Source organism: Carlito syrichta, unplaced genomic scaffold (genome assembly GCF_000164805.1).
Source record: "Carlito syrichta isolate Samal-C Ts95f unplaced genomic scaffold, Tarsius_syrichta-2.0.1 Scaffold306534, whole genome shotgun sequence".
Lineage (NCBI taxonomy): Eukaryota > Metazoa > Chordata > Mammalia > Primates > Tarsiidae > Carlito > Carlito syrichta.
Genome location: NW_007250630.1, coordinates 1027750 through 1053783, shown reverse-complemented (window position 1 = coordinate 1053783; position 26034 = coordinate 1027750). Strand labels below are relative to the sequence as shown.

At 37.9% G+C, this 26034-nt stretch overlaps 1 protein-coding gene across 1 annotated transcript in view; it reads left to right on the top strand.

Moving 5' to 3' along the window:
- AKAP6 (A-kinase anchoring protein 6) overlaps positions 1-26034 on the top strand; it is a 295731-nt gene that overhangs the window by 166137 nt on the left and 103560 nt on the right. Inside the window, exon 7 of the mRNA XM_008063076.2 lies at positions 2954-3074. Within this exon, the coding sequence (XP_008061267.1) occupies positions 2954-3074 (121 nt within the window). The remainder of the gene's footprint in view (positions 1-2953; positions 3075-26034) is intronic.

Below are 26034 nucleotides of genomic sequence, written 5' to 3'. Positions count from 1 at the left end.
GGCACCGGTTGCTTTGGTATTGACATTTGGTGATGAGACACTGTTATCTCTGCCACATGCTGAAGTCATCCTTGCCCTACTGAAGGTTTTTAGTTTCATTATCAACATTTATCATCATTCACCAGGTATTATGCGGGGCACTGAGGATGCAAAGATAATAAATTCATCCCCTGCCCTTGAATTGCTTAGTCATAATCCAGGTTTCTTTATCTATCATACACATGGATGAAAAACAAACAAGCTTCTTTGTTTTCTCTTGCTGATTGATAGTATTTATGAGAGATCCTATGCTCATACTTTCGTAGAAAAGCAAGAAAAAAATTTGTTTTAAGATCAGAGTTTAGGCCGTTAAATTTGTTATAGCCTTCCCAATCAGTTAACATTCTTTTTAGGGACTAACCTCTTGGGATCAATGCTCAGTTTTTCCAGATATCCTATTCCTCTCCATTGTTTTCATCAAGATGGCATCTGAACATATAGGAGTTTACATGATCTTATGTTTCTGGGGTGCAGTGGGGTTCCCTGGCTTAACACAGTGCTTGGGTATAGGCTGGCTGAGTTTATTGAAATGGGTCTTGTCGCGAGTATTATGAGGCTTCCTCTACAGGGAACTGTGACTGTTCTAGCATGTGTTATCTCTTGGATGAGTCAGTCCCCAGTGTTTCTCTTGCTGACTAAGCCTGATCTTAGCCCTCACTGGCCCTACCAACTCTCTGAGGTCTGGCTTTAGAGGTCCACTGGTTCTCCTTGCGGGATCACTGCGCCTGTGTTGCACGGCAGTGCCTATGTCAAGTTCACCAGCTGAACTATTAGAAATCTTGGAGTCTCTTCTTGTGGAGATGAGAGAACAGAGTAGCAAAGGAATTCTAACCCAAGTTCTTTCTCGCTGTCTGCAATATCCTCACTCCAGGCTATTGTGGGGACACTGTGTACGGTATTCTCCTCCCAGAGTTCCTAGCAGTACACAGCTTATGTCCTTGTGTATTTGACTTTTTCCTCAATCTGTCTCACCTGCCCCCTCTCCAGGTCTTAGATCAATTTAGGGGAGAACGCACATCCGAGTACCTGTTCCCCTTACCTTTATTTCCTTCTTATTCCCCAAATCCACTGAACTGGAAGAGGTGAGCTTTTTCCTTTCCTTCCCCCTTGCTTTTAATATTCCCCAGGATCACACTCTCCTAATTTTGTGGGTGGCAGTCTAGCTTTCGTATATCTTTATGGTTAAAATATGAGACTGTGCAAGGAGAGAGAAATGGTGACCATAATTCAGGAGGTTTTTCTGAGTTATATCTGTCACATAAGCAAATGTTACTAGTTATTGGTCACAGAGTCGATAAAGAAAGCCTGATGGTTTATTTTTTGTTTGTCTCTCTCACAGTAGTTGGGTTTTTTGTTTTCGTATTTTGAAATGGGATACTAGTTCATATATCACACAGATGCTAGAAGTCCTTGCTACTCAAAGGGTAGTTCACAGACAAGTAGTGTTGCTAACACTTGTTATTTATATATAACATTCCAAGTCCCACCCTCAAACAGTTACTGAATCAGTATTTTCAGTTTAAGAAGCACTTCCCTAGGCCACCATAGCTTTACTGAAGGTTTTGGCTACTTCTACTATACTCATCACTGGCATTCAATAAACATTTATTAATCAATTCCAAGTGTTTGCCAATGTTGGTTCTTGCCCTTGGATGCTTATGGTCCTAATCGAGGTTCTTCATAATTATGGTAAAGTAAAATAAAACAGACAATTCTAGATCTAGTCTCCCCACCCCAGTCACCAGGCATACCTTAAATTTTTTGACAGATCTATTAAGATTAAATTGTAAGTTATTAAAAGTGAGCGTTCGTTTTCTTGGAAAGCAGTTGTTTAATGTATAGAGACATGAACAGGTAGTAATAAAATACTAAACTGAAAAATTCAAATTCATACCTGAGGCTGCTGCTTCATTAGTACTGATAGGCTTTTGCTCAGTTACAGTTTAACAAGACTGTAGGATTTCTTTTAGGAGCTTGATTTTTTGGGGGGAAGGACAGTCATAGTTTTTCATCCTGCACTTTCATTTTCTGATCACAGTGTTTTAGAAGAATCTGGGCTTTACTTATTCACCAGGCTTTCAATAGAGAATCACATTAATCCTTTTAAGCTCCTTATTCTAATGATTTATTTTGTTGAAAACCATAGTGATCCTCCTTTGAATTTTAATGATTGCTGGCTATTCAAAGATTCATTGTTTTGACTTCCTGTCCTTACCTTTGTTTCCTACATGTCTGTGGGGAACACCTGTCTAATGCTGGATCTGCCACTGGTTCTCACTGGCTTACCAGAGTCACTCAAGCCTATCTCTGAGTGTTAAGCTGAGATGCTGGCTACTCATCCATGACAATAAATGTAGGATATATGTTTGCAGAGATAGGCAGACAGCAGAGGGACAGACAAATGATTGAGCCATTTCCCAATGAAAATAATACTTTGGATCTGATAGTATATTGTGATCATTATAGAGGACTTCATTAAGTTACTGTTCTTAATCATAAATTGACTGGGACTTGTATGTATGGAAAACTATTCAAAATTCTGGACCATGTTACCTACCACAAGTCACTCACCTTCCCCTTCTCAACCTGTTAAATGACAGTGCTGTTTTTCAAGGACGCAGTGGTAGTCATTTTGCTAAAGTGCCGCAAAACCTCAGAAAGGGTTAGCAAATGGAGATACATGTCTCAGGTATGAGCGTTGCAATTGTATGTTATGTTTTCAAAATCTAAGTGATGGCTGTGTCACAGGCTTGAATTTATGTTTTGCCCGCGTGCAGCAACACAAAATTTTTCTCTTCTCTTTTCATGGGTATCACTAGGAACATCATGGATTTTCAAGAATATATTATTCTAATATGTGATTTTAACAACTACACTGTATTTATGCATACTACACTTTGTGCCTTATCTTCAGGCTTCTGGACTTTGATTCAGAATATCAGGAGCTCTGGGATTGGCTGATTGACATGGAGTCCCTTGTGATGGACAGCCACGACCTGATGATGTCAGAGGAGCAGCAGCAGCATCTTTACAAGGTTAGAGCTCCCCTTCCTGCCTTTACCTTGCTGTGGAAGATCTGATTAGCCTGACAAGTCTCTCTCTCTCTCTCTCTCTCTCTCTCTCAGGATATCTTTTCGTTCATTGTATGTATCATGGTGTCTATTAGAATTCCCTTCCCCATCCCCAAACTCATTTCCATCCCTTGTGTGCTGACAGGCTGCACCGACATCATAATTGCACGAAAGTTCCCTTTATCACATTCTATTTGGTGTAATTCTATAGAAGGACAAAGATTTATCTTCAAGATGAATAGCAATAAATGAAACTGCATTAATAAATAGACTGAAACAAAACGAAGGATAAATGGACTGGTAACATTTAACAAAATGTGTTATGATTGGAGCACTCAGGTGGATTCTATCCACTCCTCAGATCTTCCCAGAGGAAAAAGAAATGTGCCTTCGGCTTGGCTTACTGCTACCAGGGTGCAGAGCTCATCCAATTTAATGTTTATTAGTGATACATAGAGCAGACATTGTCATATTAAGTCAGTACATTTGCGTGTGATTTAAGAAAACTGGGACTCACATATTGATCGTAAGCAATCCATCTAATAACCATCTATATTGTTTTCCATGTCTGCTAATTCACCCTTAACCTAGTGTGTTTTGCCAATTCTAAACTTAAATAGTCTTAGAAGTTCTTATAAAACAATCATGTGATTTTGACTGAAAAAAAATGGTTGTAAGATTCACCATGCCTGAAAAAGCTGTCAGGAAGGGAAGAGGGACTTTCCACTGAAATATCAGACTGCAGTAAATCTTCCTCATTTAGGCAATTTTTATTGGAGTAATTCTGACAGTTGTCATCCTTGAATTGCTTTGAGCATATGGCATATTTCAAAGAGCAGATTGTGAATCATAAAAAATAAAATTAATAACTAACCACAGAATCAGCAACAGTATAATGACAAGTAACAACTACCCTCTAATTTTTAAAAATTTCTTATAGAATAAGAAGTACATTCAAGGTCAAATAAAAGTTGTCTTCTTCTTCAATTTTATTAATTTGTTACCTTTCTTTAGTAAATTATTTTGAATTTTACTGCCCCTAAAGAAAGATATTTGTACTTTTCAAGGGTCTAGTTGACTTTAATTAGTGTCCCCTAGGAATTATTTTACATTAAGAGAAGATATAAGATCCTCAGGGACTCAAAAAATGAGAGACATTTTACTCTCTAAAGAATTCAAGCCGGGCTCAGTGGCTCAGCCTGTAATCCCGTGCCTTTGGGAGGCTGAGGTGAGTGGATTGCCTGAGCCCGTGGGTTCGAGACCCGCCTGGGCAGCGAGACCTCATCTCTACAATAAATCAAAAAATCATCCGGGCATGGTAGCGCATGCCTGTAATTCCGGCTACTTGGAAGGCTGAGGCGGAAGGATAGCCGGAGCCCAGCAGGTCGAGGCTGCGGTGGCCGGGAGCGGCCACTGCACTCCAGTCTGGGTGACAGAGTGAGACTCCAACTCAAAAAAAAAAAAAAAAAAGAAAAGAATTCAGTCAGGCTGGGTGCGGTGGCTCATCCTGTATTGCCTGAGCTCAAGGGTTCGAGCCCAGTCTGGGCAACTTTGTGAGACCTCGTCTCTACAATAAATCACAAAAATTAGCTGGGCGTGGTGGCATGCATCTGTAGTTCCAGCTACTTGGAAGGCTGAGGTGGAAGGATCGCCTAAGCCCAGTAGGTTGCGGCTGCAGTGGCCATGAGTGTGCCACTGCACTCCAGCCTGGACAACAAGAGTGAGACTCCAACTCAAAAAAAAAAAAAAGAATTCAGTCCAACATTAATCGACTGTTGACTGTTTGCTGTTTTCTATATGGATAACTGTCCACAATAACAGAAAAGTTATCCAGTATGTCTTCTAACATACCATATTGTTATAGTAACAGTCTTGACCTATTATAACCAAAGCTAGGTTACTTCACATTTCATGTCAGGATCAGGAATTACATATGAAAATTCCCTATCAATCTATATTAATTTAGTGACAGAAAAATATTTTATTCCTAAGACTTAAGTATTAAAAATTGAGCCAAACAGGAAAAATAAATATAAAAGGTTACCTAATCATAAGCCATTATCTCAGACTTTATTGCACTCATGATGCCAAATAACATTTCTTTTCTTCTTGATGCATTTTGTATTTTGCACATAAGCCACTATTTTTTCAGAAACAGTGCTATTCTTTGTCAAAATCACATCCATATAATTTACATCACAATTAATAGGAAATCAATGAACAAAAAAATGCAGTCTTCTTTTTCTTGTGGTTTCCTTGTAAATGCTTTGCCTGAGAATTCCCGTCCTGGCATATTGAAGGCTATTATTCCACCCACTCAGTACTTCTGGGTTATAGTATTTTTCCAAACACTTTCTGTACTGTGGGTTTTCATTTGTGACTCATGTCCTGTTACCATTCTTCAGCTTTTAGGTGCTCAGCATAGCTCTGCTCATTAGACCAGTGATAACTTTGCATTTGGCTTATAAGCAAACTTCAAGATTGATTTAGAAACTAAGGGAAAATGCTACAGGTCAGGTTTGTGGGGTCTTTATGTGAGCCCCCCCCATTATTCCAGAGGTTAGGAAACCTCCAAAATGATCCTGAGGATATTGACTAAGAAGTCATTTAGAACTTGTGGTGGTTCCTGAATTAGAAATACCAACGAGCCAGGCTCGGTGGCTCAGCCTGTAATCCCGCGCCTTTGGGAGGTTGAGGTGAGTGGATTGCCTGCGCCCGAGGGTTCGAGACCGGCCTGGGCAGCGAGACCTCATCTCTACAATAAATCAAAAAATCAGCCGGGCGTGGTAGTGCATACCTGTGATTCCGGCTACTTGGAAGGCTGAGGCGGAAGGATTGCTGGAGCCCAGCAGGTCGAGGCTGCGGCGGCCGGGAGCAGCCACTGCCCTCCAGTCTGGGCAACCGAGTGAGAGTCCAACTCCAAAAAAAAGAAATACCAACGAGGAAAATTAATTTCAGGTCTTTTCCAAGAATCCCAGAGTCTCAGGTTAGATCTACATTATCAATATCCCACCTCTCTGTTCTAATCTGCTTTTCCAGGAATCAACTGAACGGATGCTTTGGGTGAGGAATTTGTTGTCTATTAATCATAGAGACCCCTGATTGAGTAAAGCTTTTCAATTGGTCCCTAGGCCTTGCTAGGCTTTAAGTACCATTTGAGACCACCTTAATAGTCTGTAATCTTTATATTTATTGACCCCAAAAGATCCCAATGCATTACCAACATTTCTTATAAAGAGTACCATTGACAATTGAGGCAAAACAATTTTTGTTGGTTTGTAGGACTATTCCTTCCTCTATAGAACTTGCACTATTCATGCTCCCCAGTCTTAGTGACAACTCACCAGGAACCCCAACCCATTTGACAGCATTTCCAGTCTATCTCCACATACCTGTATCATCTTCATTTCTTAAAATATCTCTATAACACCAAGAAAAATGCCTTGCACTTGTGCTCTATACATGGCTGAGCAAACACTTTACATAGTTGCTGTTGCACTAACAGTTGAGAGTTTAAAAAAATTAAGGATGGCAGTGAAGCTTATAATCCCTGGTATTGATGAAAAGGTTGAGGGTGAAACTCCTCTATTTTTTTAAAAAAAAATTTATTTTATTTGGCTGGGTACAGTGGCTCAAGCCTATAATCCCAGCACTTTGGGAGTCCAAGGCAAGAGGCAACTTGGTGAGATCTCATCTCTACAACAAATCAAAAAATTAGCTGGGCGTGGTAGCACATGCCTGTAGTTCTGGTTACTTGGAAGACTGAGGCAGAAGGATCGCCTGAGCTCAGTGGGTTGAGGCTGCGGTGTCCGGAAGCGTGCCACTACACTCCAGCCTGGGCAACGGAGTGAGACTCCAACTCAAAATATATATATATATATCTTTTTTATCTTATAAAAGTGGGGTACAATCCAGGATTAGGTATACAGGTAGTCATCATACAGGTAAAGTTTGGGCCTCCTTTTGGTCCCCACTTTGCCTGGTTTGAGATCGGGTACCCTACAATGAAACTCTTAAGGGAAATCTTCAGCTGAGTGATGATAAAATCCTGGGAGACTGTAGACAAGACTGAATCTTTATTCTTGCTATCACAGCATTAGAAACTTCTGTTCTCCACTCCCTGGGTGACTTTCTGTATTTTGTCACTCAAGTTTTTTCCTGGCACAGATAGTTATACCCAGACCCGGATATGTACATTTATGAAGTCCTAGGTTGATCCCTAAGTTATACAATTTGAAAATGGTGGGTTAGATAAAAACTAGCAAGATGGTAGTCAGTGAGAGCAAAGCTTATTTTGCATTTTCAACATTAGGTACAGCTTCCTGACTTTACCTATCAGTTTTTGTATTTTGGTTTCCAGTAGAAAATTATCTAGCCTTAACTCCTAGATGTGAAATTGCAGATAAATACCCCAGACTATCCACTCAGCAGACCTCCTGAATGGGGAGCATCTACTATAATACCTTGGTTACCCAAAGCCAGCAAAATATACAAGGATCTTATAAAGGCAAAGAACTGGGTTTAACAGGCAAAGAATACATTGATAAAACTTGACATATTTAGAAACCTTAATAACGCAATGGGCTATAAAGTGGATTTTCTATTGAATTGTTTCTTGTTATTTTATATTGTTAGAAATTTAACACCATTTTTTGAATTAATTTTAAACTGAAGTCTTAAGAGCATTCCTAATTCTTATCAAAAATTTACCATTCCCTTGAGTATACTTTCTTCTTTGTTTTGATCAGTGAGTCATACTGCCAATGACTTCCCTTCCCCCTTTTCTGTCTCACCCTGCCTCTGAATAGGAACCTTCTACACCTATTTTTCTAATAAACATTGGCAGTATTGTCAGCCTAGAAAACACAAATGTAGTCCTTTCTCATTTTTTCTTCCTCAATCTGAGAATTACCTCCAAGGAGAATTTGCTCCTACTCTCTTACTTTCTTTCTCTTCATTCCTTCTACCTTCCTAAGTAGGACAATTTAATTTGTCAAAAGTAACCACCATGATTTTGAAAGTTCAGCTTCTATTTGGACTAGAGGTACGAAACCAGAATTCATAATCACTGGGAGCTGTCACTCTGCTGGTCTGCATGTGCATTAACTATTAATGGAGAAATATTTAAAACCCACTTGCGGAGGAAAAGCTCCATTTTTTCATTTCTACAGATCAAAGGTGGCATTATTCTTGGGCTCAGAGAAGCTCAAGACACTCCTCCCCCATCCTCTAAATTTTATAGACTGAGTGACCTGGAAGCATTTCAACAATCCAGGAGTTGTAGCTCAGGCTGATGCTGTTGCTACTATACTGTCTTCCCCACTGGCTTCATAGTACTGCAAGGGTGTGCCCTGTCGGGGCTCCTTACTTATGCACAAAGTACTGCCAGTTCTCTGCTACGTACGGAGCACAGATGACAGACCTCCTAGTGATCCTAGGTTGGTGTGAGGTTCCAGAGTCCAAGGGTTAATTTCAAAGGCCAGATTCAGAAGTTGCAGACTGGTGATTATTGTTATAATTGAACAAGAGTTGTTTTCAGATAGTATGAAGCTCACTAAAACACCCCATTTATAGATTTGCTCCTTGAGTGAATAGCTTAGCTGCTCCTCATCAATAAAATATGAGATTACAGTCATGCATCGCATAACAACATTTCAGTCAATGGTGAACTGCGTACCCAACAGTTGTCCCCAAAAGACTATCATACCATATTTTTACTGTACTTTTTCTATGTTTAGGTATACAAATACTTAACATTGTGTTTAATTGTCTGCAGTATTCAGTACAATAGCATACTATTCAGATTTGTAACCTCAGAGTAATAGGCTATACCACACAGACTAGGTGTGTAGTAGGCTATGCCATCTAAGTTTGTGTAAGTACTCTCTGTGATGTTCACACAATGACAAACTTGTCTAACATTGATTTTTTCAGAACAAATCATCATCGTTAAGCAATGAGTAACTTGTATATGATTTCTAAGGGGTTAAAAATAACACTTCCAGAGCCGGGCTCGGTGGCTCAGCCTGTAATCCCGCGCCTTTGGGAGGCTGAGGTGAGTGGATTGCCTGAGCCCGCGGGTTCGAGACCCGCCTGGGCAGCGAGACCTCATCTCTACAATAAATCAAAAAATCAGCCGGGCGTGGTAGCGCATGCCTGTAATTCCAGCTACTTGGAAGGCTGAGGTGGAAGGATCGCCGGAGCCCCGCAGGCGAGGTTGCGGTGGCCAGGAGCGGCCACTGCACTCCAGTCTGGGCGACAGAGTGAGACTCCAACTCAAAAAAAAAAACAAAAACAAAAAAAAACACTTCCAGCTAAAAATACTATGAAATAAGTTCCCACTTTAACTAAGACCTTTATATTTTCAGGGAATTTACATTGAAGCTTTTAATTTAATTGTAAAAGTTGGTTACTTATATGGTTCTAGTTTTCAGTGGGAAAAAAGCAAGTTTTCTGTATCTTTCTCCATTGGTATAAGTATTATTCGAACATGTCCTGTGTATGAAAAGAGAAGGACCATTTATTTATATAATATAATGATAATAGATAAATTACATTTTACCATGCTATGAATTTGAGGTCTTTTTATAAGAACCAACATGAAAATAATACAAATATCTTAAAAATATAAATTCATATCATAACTGGGAAAAATATACATAGACTAGAGGCTACTTCTGTGAGAAGAGTTAATATGCCCATGTACAAAATGAAAAGTCGGTCCTCTATAGTTACTGAAGATGAACCAAAAATTATATTTTGAGTTTCCTGGTAGTGAAAGCAAAGAGCAAAGTGTGCTCAATTTAAAAATGTATGCTTTTCATAAGAAAAAGGCTAAGTTTTAAAAATTAACTTTATTTTAATATTTAGATATGAAAACATTTCCTTTAGGATTTTAAATATAGGGGCTTAGAGTGGTATGGTAAAGAAATTTCTAACCACAATATTTCTTCCAAGTAAACTTCTAAACACAATAATCTAACCAATGAATTAATTATTTTTCTCTAACTCTATTTCCAGGTAATATTTAGAGACTTTGAGCACAGCTCTTACCAAAAGGTGGCTTTTTTCAATGATAGGTTGGTCAGTTGGGATTAATAAGCAAGGACATCCCTATTATAAACTGGAAAAGAGATGGAAAGTGAGAGACAAATGTAAGCATTAAAAAAAGAAATGCAGTTAAAATTAGTTAACACAAAGTTAATCAAACAAAAAAGAGCAAAGGAGAAAATTAAAATCATGGGTGGATGGATGAATAGGTAAGAAATGGTAAACAACAACAACAACAACACATTTTAAAAACTAAATAATCAAAGAAGAATGGGTTTAGAAAAACAGAGAAAGTGATAAATTTTAAAGGAGTGGGAAAAAATGTTACTTTAGAGATTTGAGGTATGTGTTAAGAGATAAGAATTATGACTTTTAAAAGAAATGTGTATGGAATAGGATTAGTAATTCTGAGGAATAGGAAATACAGAGTAAAAGAAGAAAAATAGGACATATTTGACTTGTTATTTTATATCTATTGACGCTGAAATGATGTTGTCATAGATATGAACTTATCATAGAAAGCAGATTAATTATGCTATATCTATAGTTTATAAATTCACAAATTTCAACCCTCTGGAGTAGATCTCTTTTATTTTGTTCTGACTAAAGTTGAGCTCCTAAAAATGCAGTGCTAGGTTGGTTCATAGTCCAGGTCACAGTAGCTAGACGTAAAATAGAAAAAGATCCATTAGCTTTATTTTTTTTCACATGTTGGTGTATAGAATAGACGTATGCATCAAAAAATTATATTCTGTTAATTGGGCCTCATGTTAGAATTTCAGTATTGAGTTTTACATCTCTACCTTGATTATTCAAAATGAAACAAATTACTAGTTATTAAAGCAGTCAAGGTAAAAATGTACCAGCTATATCAGGCACAAGAATTTAATGATAATTTTTTTACCTCTTTCCCAGTAGATTAATTGTATAGCTTAATTGTATGTTAGATTAAAACTCCATTAAGATAAGAAGAATATGCTAAAAATCATTATAATATTTCAAATAACATTATCTAGTCATTTTTAAAGTGATCAGAATGGAAAAACCTAGGCTGTCTCCACTGCTTATCTGGAAATGAATTTGTTGCTCCATTTTTATTAAAGTTCGAAAATTCCTTAGATTAACTGTCATATTAATTTGAGCTTTGATGAATCAGTGTTTGCTATGAATACTTGAATATATATTTTTTATTTTTTTGAGAGAGGGCAAAACTAACTCATCCTGAAAATGTTCCGGAGAAGAAAAAGTTGATGAATGTGGTTTCTGAACAATGTTTGAAACCCTGTTCATGCTGGAGCCTATAATTCCTATTTGAATCACTTTTTTAAAAAGAAAAAAAAAGATGTTAAGAGAATAGGATGCCAAGAAATAGTTGGCTCTGTGTGTGGAGGGGCAAGGAAGGGAAGCCCCGCCAGCAGTTTTTGTCTCTAGTGGGTGAGCTACTGTCCGGAAGGTGCGCTGGCTCTCGGGCTGGCCTCTGAGGCATTGTGCTGCTCCCCCTCTCCCTGGCCTGGCCGGCTCTGGCCTAGAGTGGATCAAACAAGCCGTGGGGAAAGTTCCCCTCATTTGCATCACTTCTAGACAGCCCTGTCGTACTCTTTGCTGACAGGAAATCACTGTCTTTGTCACCTTTTCTCAGGGCCCTCCTTTAGGCAGAGATGGGCCATGTGACCACGCTTAATCACAACAACAGGGCTGGCTCAGGACTCAATGACATGTTTTCCTCAGCACTTCAATAAATGGGGTAGCCGAGTCAGTAGGAAATGACTACATTAATTTTAGATTGAAAAGATAATTAACACTTGAAGGACTAACGCTACAACCTATGGAACTATTATTCAAATTAAAGTTAATGTATCAAAAACTTGTGAAAACTATCTGCCCTCCTGCAACTGTCTACAAAAAATAAACCTTGAATAGTAAGAATTGGGCATGTTGGAGGCAGAGCGGGAAGCAGGCAGGGAGAGAGGGGGCTTGGATGGAGAGGGAAGAGTGAGGGGGGAGAAAGGGAGAGAGAAAGAGAAATCATAGCAGGCATTAGCTATGTTTGAAAAAGCAACTTAAATGGGCTAAAACTTCAACATTTGGGACTGAAGTCTGGAGCATGTAAAACGCTTACTTAGATGATATGAATAGGACACTGGCAAACAAAAGCAGCAGTGTGCTCCTAGAAAACTGTGCTTAAAGGAGTTTCCTTGGCAACAGAAATGCAGTTCCAAAAGTAGACAGAACTTTCCTCAGAAAACATACTATTAATAACAACCTTCCGGAACAACTTGGAACAATTTGACGACTTGGCAATAATAATGCCAAGTGTTCTGCAAATTAATCTAACACATAACAGTTATATTTCTCTTGCCTGTAATTCTGCTGGACCCTACCTAGAACTCATTGCTTTTCAGCAGTATAAATGTGAAAAATATTTCTAAATGCCGTCATAGAAAAAGAAAAGTAAAAGAAATGTTAGTGGCCAACAGCAGCCAATGATTGTATTCACCCTTTTGGAACCCACCAAGGGATCTTAGTTTAATGAGATGAGTTTATTCTAATGAAAGCTAATACATTTACTATCTCATTTCAATAAAGATCCTTTCACAAACAAAACTTGGTAAAGGGTTAACAGCCTGAGACTTGCTGTGATGGGAAGCGCATCTGAGGTCGTTGGTTATATAAATGTAGCACTCACTAAATATGTGCTGAGTGTTATTTTTTAAAGCGTCATAATTTCTTCAGCCCCGAAAATAAACTAATCTTGGATCTACTTGGCCAATGGGAATCATTTGAATTCTCCTGAAGGCTATTCGTTTGCCAGCCAAGAGAGGTAGGGTATTCCCCTCCTCTGACCTTTCTTGAATCCTTGGATCTAAAGGTTAAAAGTAATCAATATCTCATTGTGCTGCTTGGTTTCAGGGTAATAAGTAATAACCATCATGTTAAAATCCAAATGATTACAGTTAGCACTTAAATGAGTTGACCTGTTTGGGAAATTTTATTAATTGCAATCAGGATAATAATTAGAGTTTGCTAATAAAATTTTGGATTAAATTATGAAAAATTTCAACCTTTAGTATTTTGAAAAATGACTTTAACTTAATTAGGTGGGAACATGCAATGTTCCCTCCTTTGTTAAGCTGAGAGCTTTGGCTTTAACACAGATATTTGGAGATTTCTTTCTGTTTTCTATAAAATAAACTGGAAGAACTTTTAAATTCTTAATAAGAAAGGGTGTTTGGGTCACTGCCATCTTTGGCTCCTGCACTATTCAATACATTTGTATATGTGTATGTTTCAGGCCAGTGAATTCATGGAAATAGTCCTCACCTACTTTTTAGCATTTCCTTTTTTTAAATTACTCACCTTTAGTGGTTATATTCATATTGAGGCTAATCTGGTTTGAAGCTAGAAATCAATTATATAATGTGTGATTAAACTTTACAGACAGCTATGGTATGAATTAGGGGCTATTTACTTTGTTTTAAAAAAAAGAGTACTAAAGTTTAAAGATGAAAACTAAATATTATCATTGACAAAGGAGTACTGATATAAAAAGGATAAATGTTAGGCTTAATGTTCCATGTAATTACATCAGGAAGGCATTGGTTATTACAACTATAGTCACAAGGAAGTGTATAAGATATATATGCTATTGAATCTAAATAAGTTATCTTTGTTATTCTAGTTTTTACTATTACTAGAATATCATGGATGTATTTCTAAAGCAGAAAGGTGGAGCTAGAGATACCTAGATAATTTTTTAGCTATTTCAAAAGACATCCTGGTGCCTGTTCAGAATAATTGGTGAGCACCAAGGGGAGCAGCTTAACCATAGTGCTTTCACACATAAACTCATTAACTTCCTTTTTTTATGTCCGTATCTCATAACCATGTCTACCTTTAGAAAGAGGTAAGCGGGTTCGAGACCCACCTGGGCAACTTGGTGAGACCTCATCTCTACAATAAATCAAAAATTAGCTGGGCGTGGTAGTGCGCGCCTGTAGTTCCAGCTACTTGGAAGCCTGAGGTGGAAGGATCGTCAGAGCCCAGCAGGTCGACTCCAACTCAAAAAAAAAAAAAGAAAGAGGTATATATTTATGGTTGCCCAAGGTATATCATTTTTGTAGTATTAGGAATTCCAAAACCCAACCATCTTTATTACTGTCCATACTGCCTTTAATTCCATTTTAAGATTTATTACTTTGGAGTAAAAAGAATACACTCTACTAGTCACAGATATTCTGTAGGGAGGAAGTAGGAGAATAATAGTGAATTAAATGCCAATTTTAACATCTAGCTTAAATGGAATGGCATTGGGAAGGGAAGGGTAGAGAGAAGAAATCCAGAAAAAGGACCAAAAACAGATGTCTCCTTCAACATTTGATAAAAGGGGAGGTGCGTTTATGTATGTGTATATGTGTGTGAGTGTGTTTGTGTAGTGTTGGGAGTTTAGTGGAGGGAGAAGAAATCTTACTATATGATTGTGTCAGTGCCCTACTTGCATCACAATGATCCTGGATTATTTGTTCTATTTTATAGACACTAATCCTAAAACACAAAGAGGTTAAGTGGCTAGCTCAGAAGGTACAGGACTAGTCCCTTAGGTTAGGCTAAGGTATGCCGAGGTCACAAACAGCCCCCAAATTTCAGAGATTTAGAACTGCAAAGATGTATTTTTCATGCATACTACGTCTATCACTGATCGGCTATTGTCTCTGCTTGGCATTGTCCTCACCCCAGGACTTAGACTAGTGGAGTAGACACCCTCTTAAATAGTCCCTCACCATGGCAAAGAGAAAAGGAAGCTCTGGAGAGTCTCACTCTTGCCATTAATCCTTCCACCTGCCTCTTAAATAGTCCCTCACCATGGCAAAGAGAAAAGGAAGCTCTGGAGAGTCTCACTCTTGCCATTAATCCTTCCACCTGGAAAAGACGCATGTCACTTTCACTCAAAATCATTGGCCAGAACTAATCTCATGGTTCCAACCAACTTCCAAGTGGGTGAGGAAATACAGCCCTACCATCTGCCTGAAAGGCAGAAAAGTAGAAATATTTGTTGAACTGTACCAATAACAACCACAAGAATTAAGTAAATAAGTCAGGATTTGAACCCAATCCAGGTGAGTCTAATGTTCATGGTCTTTCTCTCACATTCTCCTTGCATACTATGTACAATAAGTGGAGTTCTTGCAAGAACATTACTTCCTCCATCTACATGAGCTTTTCGTGCTAAGATAGAAAGAAGAAATGTTAGGTGGTACATCTGCAAAGAAAACATGATAGACTTATGTTGGCATTTTAGCCAATCAGCAGGCTGTTTTGTGAAAATCCCCAAACTTTCTTAAGCACTTCAGCACCCTGGGGAAATGTTGTCATGTTGAGCCTCAGTGGGCCCTCCTGCATTTTGTCAGAGTCAAGAAAACTAAGGCTGAAAATATTTATGCTTTTTGGGAGATGCACTAAAGGCATCATTGCCCTAGGAAGATTGAACCTCATGGATCCTGTTATTGCCAAAGGAATTTACTGAAGAAATGTCCCCACGGAGAGATACTCTATAGGAATATCATTTGCGAAAAAAACATTTTCCCAGTCCTGTCGAGGAAGCAATTTCAGTTCTCAGAAACAAGGACACTCCTAAGCATATTTTTAATAATGTGGGCATTTGTGAAACTCATACATTCTTAAACTAGACACTTCTGCAACACTCTATCCCTAATGAGGCACACTGGGGTAAGCTAAGAGGGAATGTGTTTAGTCTTCCTGCTAAACCTTGATTCATTTACATAAGACACAAAACACACAGACACACATATACACATATGTACGTGTGAGCACATATACATATTGTTTTTCTGAAACTAGGGGAAAAAATAAGCTATTACCCTATTGCCTTTGGTTTTATTTCAGTTTTGCTTCTAAACTTTCTTGAACCTCAGAGCTCTAGCCTTTCTCCAGGAGGTTATCTATACCCTCCTAAAACTCATCCTGACTTACTATTTCTGCTGCTTTCCTATGTAGATGATTTCATATTCTTATAGACATTTGAATAAAGAAAAACTGTAATTTTTAATATTCCCCTTGTCATCTCCTTTTAGCCATTGAAAAGTGGGAAGCTTGTGGAAGAAGTACCCGTGCAAATGTATGTATTCACACATACATACGTGTGTACACATACATACATATACAAAGTATTAACTTATTTAATTAAAAAAAACTTTTATCAGGATTGAATTTGAATGAAGCCAGATTCCTTGAACCAGATATGTTGTAATCCCAAGATATTTAAATTATGCGTATATAAATAACTGTACAAAATTCCTTCAGATATGCCAAGTTTCAGTCTGGAACACATTTCTGCGCTATAAATTTTGGCATATTGGGTTTTGCTACCTTCATTACAATAGTATTTTCTCTTTTAATACTCACAAGTGCCTTCTTGAGAAAGCATTCCTCGAGAATTATTTAGCTGTGAATACTTGGTTATTAACTAAACGTATATTTTTAAATCATGATAGTAAATTTGGAATTTGTAGACCATATTTAAGAATTAATTGTTAGCCGGGCTCAGTGGCTCAGCTGTAATCCCGCGCTTTGGAAGGCTGAGATGAGTGGATTGCCTGAACCCGCAGGTTCGAGACCCGCCTGGGCAACTTGGCGAGACCTCATCTCTACATAAATCAAAAAATTAGCCGGGTGTGGTAGCGCGTACCTGTAGTTCCAGCTACTTGGAAGGCTGAGGTGGAAGGATCACCAGAGCCCAGCAGGTCGAGGCTGCGGTGGTCGGGAGCGGCCACTGCACTCCAGTCTGTGTGACAGAGTGAGATTCCAACTCAAAAAAAAAAAAAAGAATTAATTATTGTTATTTTTGTTACACACTACACTACAGGAAAGCAAGGTTTGTGTCTGTTTACTGATTGTTTATTAATAATATTGTGTTGTGGGTCAGGAGCGGTGGCTCAAGCCTTATAATCCCAGCACTTTGGGAGGTCGAGGCAAGAGGATCGCCTGAGCTCTGGGGTTCGAGACCAGCCTGGGCAACTTGGCAAGACCTCGTCTCTACAATAAATCAAACAATTAGCTGGGCGTGGTGGCATGTGCCTGTAGTTCCAGCTACTTGGAAGGCGGAGGCAGAAGGATCACCTGAGCTCAGCAGGTTGAGGTTGTGGTGGCTGTGAGCCTGCCTCTGCACTCCAGCCTGGGTGACACAGTGAAACTCCAACTCAAAAAAAAAAAAAAAATATATATATATATATATATATATATATATATATATATATATATATATATATAAAAGTAGCCAGACATGGTAGTGCATGCCTGTAGTTCCGGCTACTTGGAAGGCTGAGGTGGAAATATCGCCAGAGCGTGGCAGGTCGATGCTGGGGTGGTCATGATTATGCCACTGCATCCAGCCTGAGTGACAGAGTGAGACTCCAACTCAAAAAAAAAAAAAAAATTGTAATGTGATAATTGAATCTAAAACATTATGGTCATATAAATAAAAATCTCTCTCCTTGAAAAATCAAAGTGCATTAAAGACAGTTCTTAATACTGAGAGTAATCAGACTTGGCAAGGTTGATATCAGGGAGAAGGAGAGAGAGAGTGGTGAGGAAAAACGGGGAGAGAGGAAGGGAAGGACAAAGACACCTGTGTCTGGGACATAAATGTTACAAAAATATACGACTAATCACCATAATTCCATGACTAGTCTCCAACCTCTCAAACTACAGAATTCTCTGATGTATTCTTGATTGTTTAGATACATACTGGTATGATTTTTTATACACATGAGGATAACATATACTGTGCAAATGGAAAACCTAAAAATCAAACAATAGATATAAATACATTAGAAATGGTAGGCAGATCAGCACAATTTGTTCTTGTACCATAGTTGGCAGGAGAGTTTATTGACACATTTATTGCAGAAAATTAGGTATGACTTCAGATGAGTGTGTGTTTCTGAAAATGTAATCATGGAAGAGGTAAGAAGAACAATAAGGGACTTGGGCTGGCTCTTTAATCCGAGTCAGTCATGATGAGAGGGGGAGGTGAGAGGGAGTGTATTTGTATCTAAAAGAGTGACTCATCTTTCCAAAGCTGTAACTAGCTAATTCAGAATATGAAAATTTAAAAATTAAATGTACTGCTATAATATCATGAGAGGGTTGCGACATTCTTTGAAACTTTCTCCCACACTTTCAATTTTTAAAAAGTTTTACACTATTCATAATCTTTAAAAATAATCCACATATATGATCATTTACAATATTTTTACTTAGCAATTAATTGTGAACCTTAATGATATTAAGCAAGTAAGAAAATGTTAAAAGACGCACCATTTAAAAATTAGAATTTGATAAAGATTTGTGATGAATGCACTTCTTGGCCCTGTTTGTGTCTGCCGTGACATCCTTTTGGGTTTACTGTCTTAAAATTGAACTTTGTCCTTTCTCTGCAGTTTTCCTTAGCTGAGACATGCTGAGATTTGAAAATATGAATGCTAAACTTTCCTGTCTGTATGATTTTTCTCTCCTCTTCCTCACTCTCATCTTCCTGGTGGTGCTAAAGACCCGTTCTGTGAAACAATGGTTGCCTTAGAAACCATGGGCAAAAATCCTCATATTCACTAAAACTTAAGTATAAACGAATCACCAGGGTTGAGTTAATTGAAATCTTTTTCTACAACATGGAAATATAGCAAAAGAATTCAAATTTGGCTAGCATTTTATAATCCATGTTTTGATGATAGTTTCACTAGGCTCCATCCGTCCAAGTTTGGGTTAGAAAAAGAAATAAAGTATGGAAACACTGTCAGAAGCCTTTTCTGTTTACAAAAAGATCCAGGGATACCATGAGTAATGCCAGAAATCTCATGTGACAGCCAGCTCTTGTGGGAGTTTTGAGCTCACCAAGTTCAGGAAATAGTTCCAGAAAGCTGATTGGAACACAAAGATTTTTTTTCTTTTAATTTTTAACTGAAGTGAATAATTGTGAGCCCTGTCTGTTATTCCCACTGCTGCTTAATCTTGTGCCCTGCTGGGGTGGACATCTCCCCAGGGATAGGTAATATTTGTCACTCAATAAATGCTTTCTGAATTGAATCACCTGCTCAGTGACTGTTTTCTCCTGAATATTCCAAAATTAACCTCTTAGAGGTTTTATAAGTTGTTTAGTTCCATGGAAAGTGAGTATTTCAGTGGAGTTTCAAGACTCTAAGTGACCTCAAAAAGACCTTTATTTCATTCACTCTCTTTCAGGGATTGTTTTTTATCCATTCCAGATAGGAGAGAATTTGTCCTCCATTAAAAATCTTTCCAGAGGGAATTCCACAACCTTTCATTAAAATGTTTAACAACTCTCCCTGCTCTGAAAGTCTTCCTATATCTAGTATAAATCCCCTCTGTTGTTAGGTTTAATTGTCAAATCAGCCAGAATCCATGCTCTGTAATTAAACCTCTTCTCTCTGTTTTCTATATGGTCACATTTCTCAAGTTTTTGCAGGTTTCAAGTTAAAAAAAAAAATGGTGCTCATAACTGGTTGGTGAAAATAATATTTTAAGTCTTTTGTTTCCAGTTTTGTCTGCATACCATATAACTGAAACCACTTCCATCCTTTTTTTGTAGTAGAAAACATGCTAATATTGAGAGGCTGCTGGTAAATCCATATATTTGAGGGGCTTTAACAAGCTCCATGGATTTTTTCCATCAGGTTTTTCAACTCTCTTTTATTAACAGTTAATAAAATAGTTCATGGATGGTTTGAAAGAAGAATATGGCCTGTTTGAGATGGTATGACTTATAGTGTATACCAAAAAAAAAAAAAAGTTTAAAAAGCAAAAGAAAATGACATAAAAAAACCAACCCTGTTTCCATTTAGGGACAGAACTGCTTCTTCTCCCAGTGGATGCATAATATATTATTTATGTAAGAGTGAGCATTGTGTTTTTGGCTCATATTCCATTTGGAGCATACACAGTGTGACAGTTTCCTTGGCTTATTGTTGTATATGTGGCTATCTATTTTTAATACATTGCTTTTGTCTCTTTTTCATGCTTGCTTACATCTGTTGTTATGAAAACTGACATAAAGTTTTTAAACATAAAAGAAGTGATGGAGAAAGAGATGGTAAGAGGCAAACAACATTTCAAGGAAACATGAGGTAGAGAAACAGGAGCAAAGTCATCGCTGAGGAAAATGGAATACAGCCTCTGCAAGAGAAATGGGAGGGAGGGTCAGAACAAGTGTGTGCGATCACAGAGAAAAAAGTGATCATGAGGTTACACAAAGCATTTCCAATAAAGAAGCTAGTACAGCTTCCTCCCAAGTTATTTAAACATTTTAAGCTGCAGTTTTCAAACCTAGGAAATGGAAATAATAATAACACCCACTTTGGAAGGTTGTTGTTAGGATCCTATGAGGCAGTATATGTGTTTGGCAAATAGTATGTGCCCAATACATAATACAGAGTCAGGGGTTGACCTCTGCATGTTAAATTCAGTCCACTGCCCATTTTAAAAATAAAGTTTTATTGGAACATAGCCAGGTGCATTCATTTATATGACTCCATGGCTGCTTTTACACTACAGTGGTAGAACCGAGTAGTTTAAACAGTGGCCGTGTAGCCAGCTTGCTTAAACTATTTACTCTGTGGCTCCTCACAGAAAATGTTTGCCAATCCCTGGTATGAATAATAACTATTATGGCAGCACTTTAGGGAAATGCATTATTTTACAAACTTGAATGATTTCACAACTCAATTTTCTGTCTGACGTATGGCAATAATACCTGTTGACTATCATTCTTTTGCTCCAGTTTCTAGTTTTCCTTTTTTAACAAGCTAAGCTGTTTTTTGCTTGCTTTTCAGTGTAACATTAAATGGTTAATTAGTTCATTTCACCACCAGGTGGCCTCCTATACTCTATTGTGCTTGTGGGACCCAAAGAAAATCAGAAAGTGGATCAATATACTTCTTTCAACTTTGGCTGGTACAGTGTTTTTATAGCACTTCTCTGGTGGCTTAACTGCTCTGAAATTGCACTATGAACCCTATATTTCATGTTTGGCTCTGAAACATAAATAAATTAACACCGACCTTTTTATAAAATGAATTAACAGGGAAAACAAAATAAAAAGAGGTGAATGCATACACACACATACACCAAAGTGGATTTTTAATAAAGAAGCTGAGTTATCACTCTAAAAGCTTTGCCATGATTCAGTCCACTATCTTATGGATACAGGGCTAACTAATGATACTTTCTCAAGAAAGACAAAGGCCACTGAAGCTCAGATCTCTATATTGTTAATTTCCCTTGAAGGGAAAGGACAGTCCTCTCAATGCCCCAGTTTATGTTATTTTATTCTATAGATCCTTTTTTTGAGTTTTCTTTGATCTTATTTTTAAGCTTCACTAAAGACCAGTGTTAGCAAAGGAAGATTGAGAAGCCATGTGATAAAGCCCTGGAGAAGGATGTTGGATTCCCCTCGGGCAATTATTCTTATCCTCTCAGGTCTCATTTTCTTCATCTGCAAAGTGAGAGGGATGGACTGAGTGTCTCTAAGGTCCATTCCACACTTCAATATTCTCTCTTTGGTGAGAAAAATCAAAGGTTACCTCAATTAGTCAATTGACTTTGTCTATAAGTAATTTAGCAAAATCAGTTTTAAGACTCAAAAGCTCACAGAACAAACTTATGGGTAAATGTAATACAGGCATACCTCAGAGATATTATGGGTTTGGGTCCAGACCACCACAATAAAGTGAATATGGTAGTATGGTAATAAAATGAGTCACTCAAATCTTTTTATTTCCCAGTGCATATAAAAGTTATGTTTACACTATACTGTAGTCTGTTAAATGTGCAATGACATGTCTAAAAAAATTACTTAATTAAAAATATTTTATTGCTAAAAAATGCTAAAGATTATCTAGGCCTACAGGGAGTTGTAATCTTTTTGCTAGTAGAGGATTTGCCTTAATGTTGATGGCTGCTAACTAATTAGGGTAGTGGTTACTGAATTGGGCTGGCTGTGGAAGTTGCTTAAAATAAGACAACGAAGTTTGTCACGTAGATTGACTTTTTCTTTCATGAAAGATTTATCTGTAGTTTGCAATGCTGTTTGATAGCATTTTATCCACAGTGGAAATTATCTCAAAATTGGAATTAATCCTCTCAAACCCTACAACTGCTTTTTCAACTAAGTTTATATAATATTCTAAATCCTTTGTTGTCATTTCAGCAATGTTCATAGCATCTTCACCAGGAGTAAAGTTTATCCATAAGAAATCATTCCTCATTCGTTCAAATTTCATCATGAGATTGCAGCAATTCAGTCCCATCTTCAGGCTCCACTTCTAATTCTAGCTCTTTTGCTAGTTCTACCACATCTGCAATTACTTCCTTTACTGAAGTCTTGAACCACTCAAAGTCACCTACGAGGGTTGAAATCAACTTTTTCTGAACTCCTGTTAATGTTGCTATTTTGACTTTCTCCCATGAATCACAAATGTTCTTAATGTCATCTAGATGGTTAATCTTTTCCAAGAGTTTTCAATGGACTTTACCTAGATCTATCAGACAAATCACTATCGATGGCAGCTTTAGCCTTACGAAATCTATTACTTAAATAATAAGACTTGAAAGTCAAAATTTCTCCTTAATTTTTGGCTACAGAGTGAATGTTGTATTAGCAGGAATGAAAACATCTCCCTGTACATCTCCATCAGAGCTCTTGGGCAACTGACTAAGCATATTGTCAATGAGCATTAATATTTTGTTTTGTTGTTGTTGTTGTTGTTTTGAGTTGGAGTCTCACTCTGTCACTCAGACTGGAGTGCAGTGGCACTCTCCCAGCCACCGCAGCCTTCACCTGCTGGGCTCTGGGAAACCTTCTGCATCAGCCTTCCAAGTATCTGGAACTACAGGTGTGTGCTACCAAGCCTGGCTAATTTTTGATTTATTGTAGAGATGAGGTCTCGCCAAGTTTCCCGGATGGATCTTGAACCCGCCAGCTCAGGGAATCCACTCACCTCGACTTCCCAAAGTGCTGGGATTACAGGCTGAGTCACTGAGCCCAGTCTAGAGCATTAATATTTTGAAAGGAATCTTTTTTCTGAGCAGTAGGTCTCAACAGTGGGCTTAAAATATTCAATAAACCATACTGTAAACAGATGTGCCACCATCCATTTCCAAAGAGCACAGGCAGAGTAGATCTACCATAATTCTTTTTTTTTTTTTTTTTTTTTTTTTGAGTTGGAGTCTCACTCTGTCATCCAGACTGGAGTGTAGTAGCCATTCCCGGCCACCGCAGCCTCGACCTGCTGGGCTCCGGCGATCCTTCCGCTCAGCCTTCCAAGTAGCTAGAACTACAGGTGTGTGCTACCATACCCGGCTAATTTTTTTTTTTTTTATTTATTGTAGAGATAAGGTCTCACCAAGTTGCCCAGGCGGGTCTTGAACCACGGGCTCAGGCAATCCAAAGTGTGGGATTACAGGCTGAGCCACCGAGCCCGGCTAGCATAATTCTTAAGGTCCCTAGCATTTGCAGTATGGTAAATAAGCATTGGCTTCAACTTAAAGTAACCAGCTGCTTTTGCTTTTGTCCTGAGCAAGAGAGTCAATCTGACGTTTGAAGCTTTGAAGTCAGACATTGACTTCTCCTCTCTAACTGTGATAAATGGCATATTCTTCCAATATGAGGCTGTTTTGTCTACACTGAAAATCTGTTGTTTGGTGCAGCCACCTTCATCAACAATCTTAGCCAGAGCGTCTCTATAACTTACTGCAGCTTCTACATCAGTATTTGGTGCTTCACCTTGCATTTTTATGTTAGAGACAGCTTTTTTTCTTAAACCTCATGAACCAACCTCTCCTAACATCCAACTTTTCTTCTGCAGCTTCCTCACCCCTCTCAGCTTTTATAGAACTAAAGAGAGTTAGAGACTTGCTCTGGATTAGGCCTTGGTTTAAGGAAATATTGTGACTGGCTCGATCTTCTATCCAGACCACCAGAACTTTCTCCCTATCAGCCAAAATACTTTCACTTTTTAAATCATTGTGTGTTCACTGGAGTAGCACTTTTAATTTCCTTTGAGAAAGAACCTCTCCTTTGGTTCAGCCAAACTTGGCTGTTTGGCATAAGAGGCTTAGCTTTCGGCCTGTCTCAGCTTTCGACATGCCTTCCTCACTAAACCTAATCATTTGTAGCTTCTGATTTAAAGCGAGAGATGTGTGACTCTTCCTTTCACTTGAACTCAGAGGCCATTGTAGAGTTGTTAACTGGCCTAATTGCAATATTGTTGTGCTTCAGGAAATAGGGAGGCTAAAGGTCATATTTTCTTAGCATGAAGAGTGAGCGGTCAAAACACACACAACATTTATTAAGTTTGCTGTCTTATATGGCTATGGTTTTGCCACAAATCTTCTATGTGTAAAAACTCCAATGTCTACGAAGTGCGATAAAATGAGATACGTTTGTATGTTTTTAAACTACCCATAAAAAATGTTTAATTTCTAAATGCCACTCTATTTTTTGTTCATTTCAGGTAGTGTCAGAAATACATATTTTATGAAACTTGGACAATTTCCTTTCCATTTTACTTTTATTCAGTGGTAGATAGCTATTCAATTGTACTCTCTACAGTGTTTTTTGCTTAGTCCGTCATGGAAATTTAGCTTTCTCTTTGACATCTTATTTTCCATACATTGTAATTTTTCTACTTTTTTCTTTAGGCAGGATTACCAAATGCGTCTCAATTTTTTTCACAGCACAGAACAGATATATATTAATAATTTCATATCAGATGAGCAGCCTGTTCTTACCTTCTGCTTGTGTTGTGGTATGCACATTGCTAGTTTATATAGTATTTGAATTGTCACATTGGATGTCATGGCAAATGCAACCTAAGGCATTTAGCCATCTATGAGGAAAGGACCTGGAATGGTCCCTGAGGCATTTTGGTAAGGAACAGGCTCCTATGTGAATTCGAAGTCTACCCTGGGAGACCTAGTGACAGGCAATCACTCTAATTTCACATTCCCTACTGGGGCTATTTCTCCAGAGAACTGTATTATTGAAGGCAGATTCATATTTGCTTGTGGAAAAATTGATTACAAGTTTTTCTACCTTGCAAACTGTACTCATTAGTATTTAAACTAACAATTTATGAAATTTGTATCAGTTTCTGTGTGCCTATGCTCAAAGATACTTTCTACCTTATTCTCTTATCTTCTCATACTTTGAAAATTACATATACCCATATGTCCTAATACATATGTTAGGAATTAATAGTCTAATTATTTTACCTTTACTTAAAAGAGTAAGGAATGATATTGTCTCACATTTGTGACTGTATGAGGTTGAAACAACAACCATTTGTTAGGTAGTATGGTATGCTATGGAGAGTCAAATAAAAGAAAGGTTATCCTTTTTCTTAAGTAATTTATAATCTATTTAGAAAACTAAAACCAAAAAATATAAAAGAACACCAAAGATAGCAAATTTGTGTGGTGTAAAAGTAAGTGCTAGTCTTTTTAGAAAGTCTTCATAGAAGAAATGATACTTGAATTGGGCCTTGCTAGATAGAAATTAAATAAGTGGAATGGAGATAGGTGCACTGCAGAATGCAATGTAGGGGGAGAAAACCTCACATCTGGGAATTAACTTGACTTGCTTCTAAGACTTTACCAAAACCAAGAAGACACACTGGACAAAATAGGAAAACCAGTGACAATTTGTAATCTTTTATCCCATGTGTTCAGTGAAAGTCAATAAAAGGCAAGTTTCTTTTTTTTCATTCTATTGAATGTTGATTCCTAGATTCAATATTTTATTGAGTAAAGAAAAGCTATGGACACACATATACAAACTAGTGAC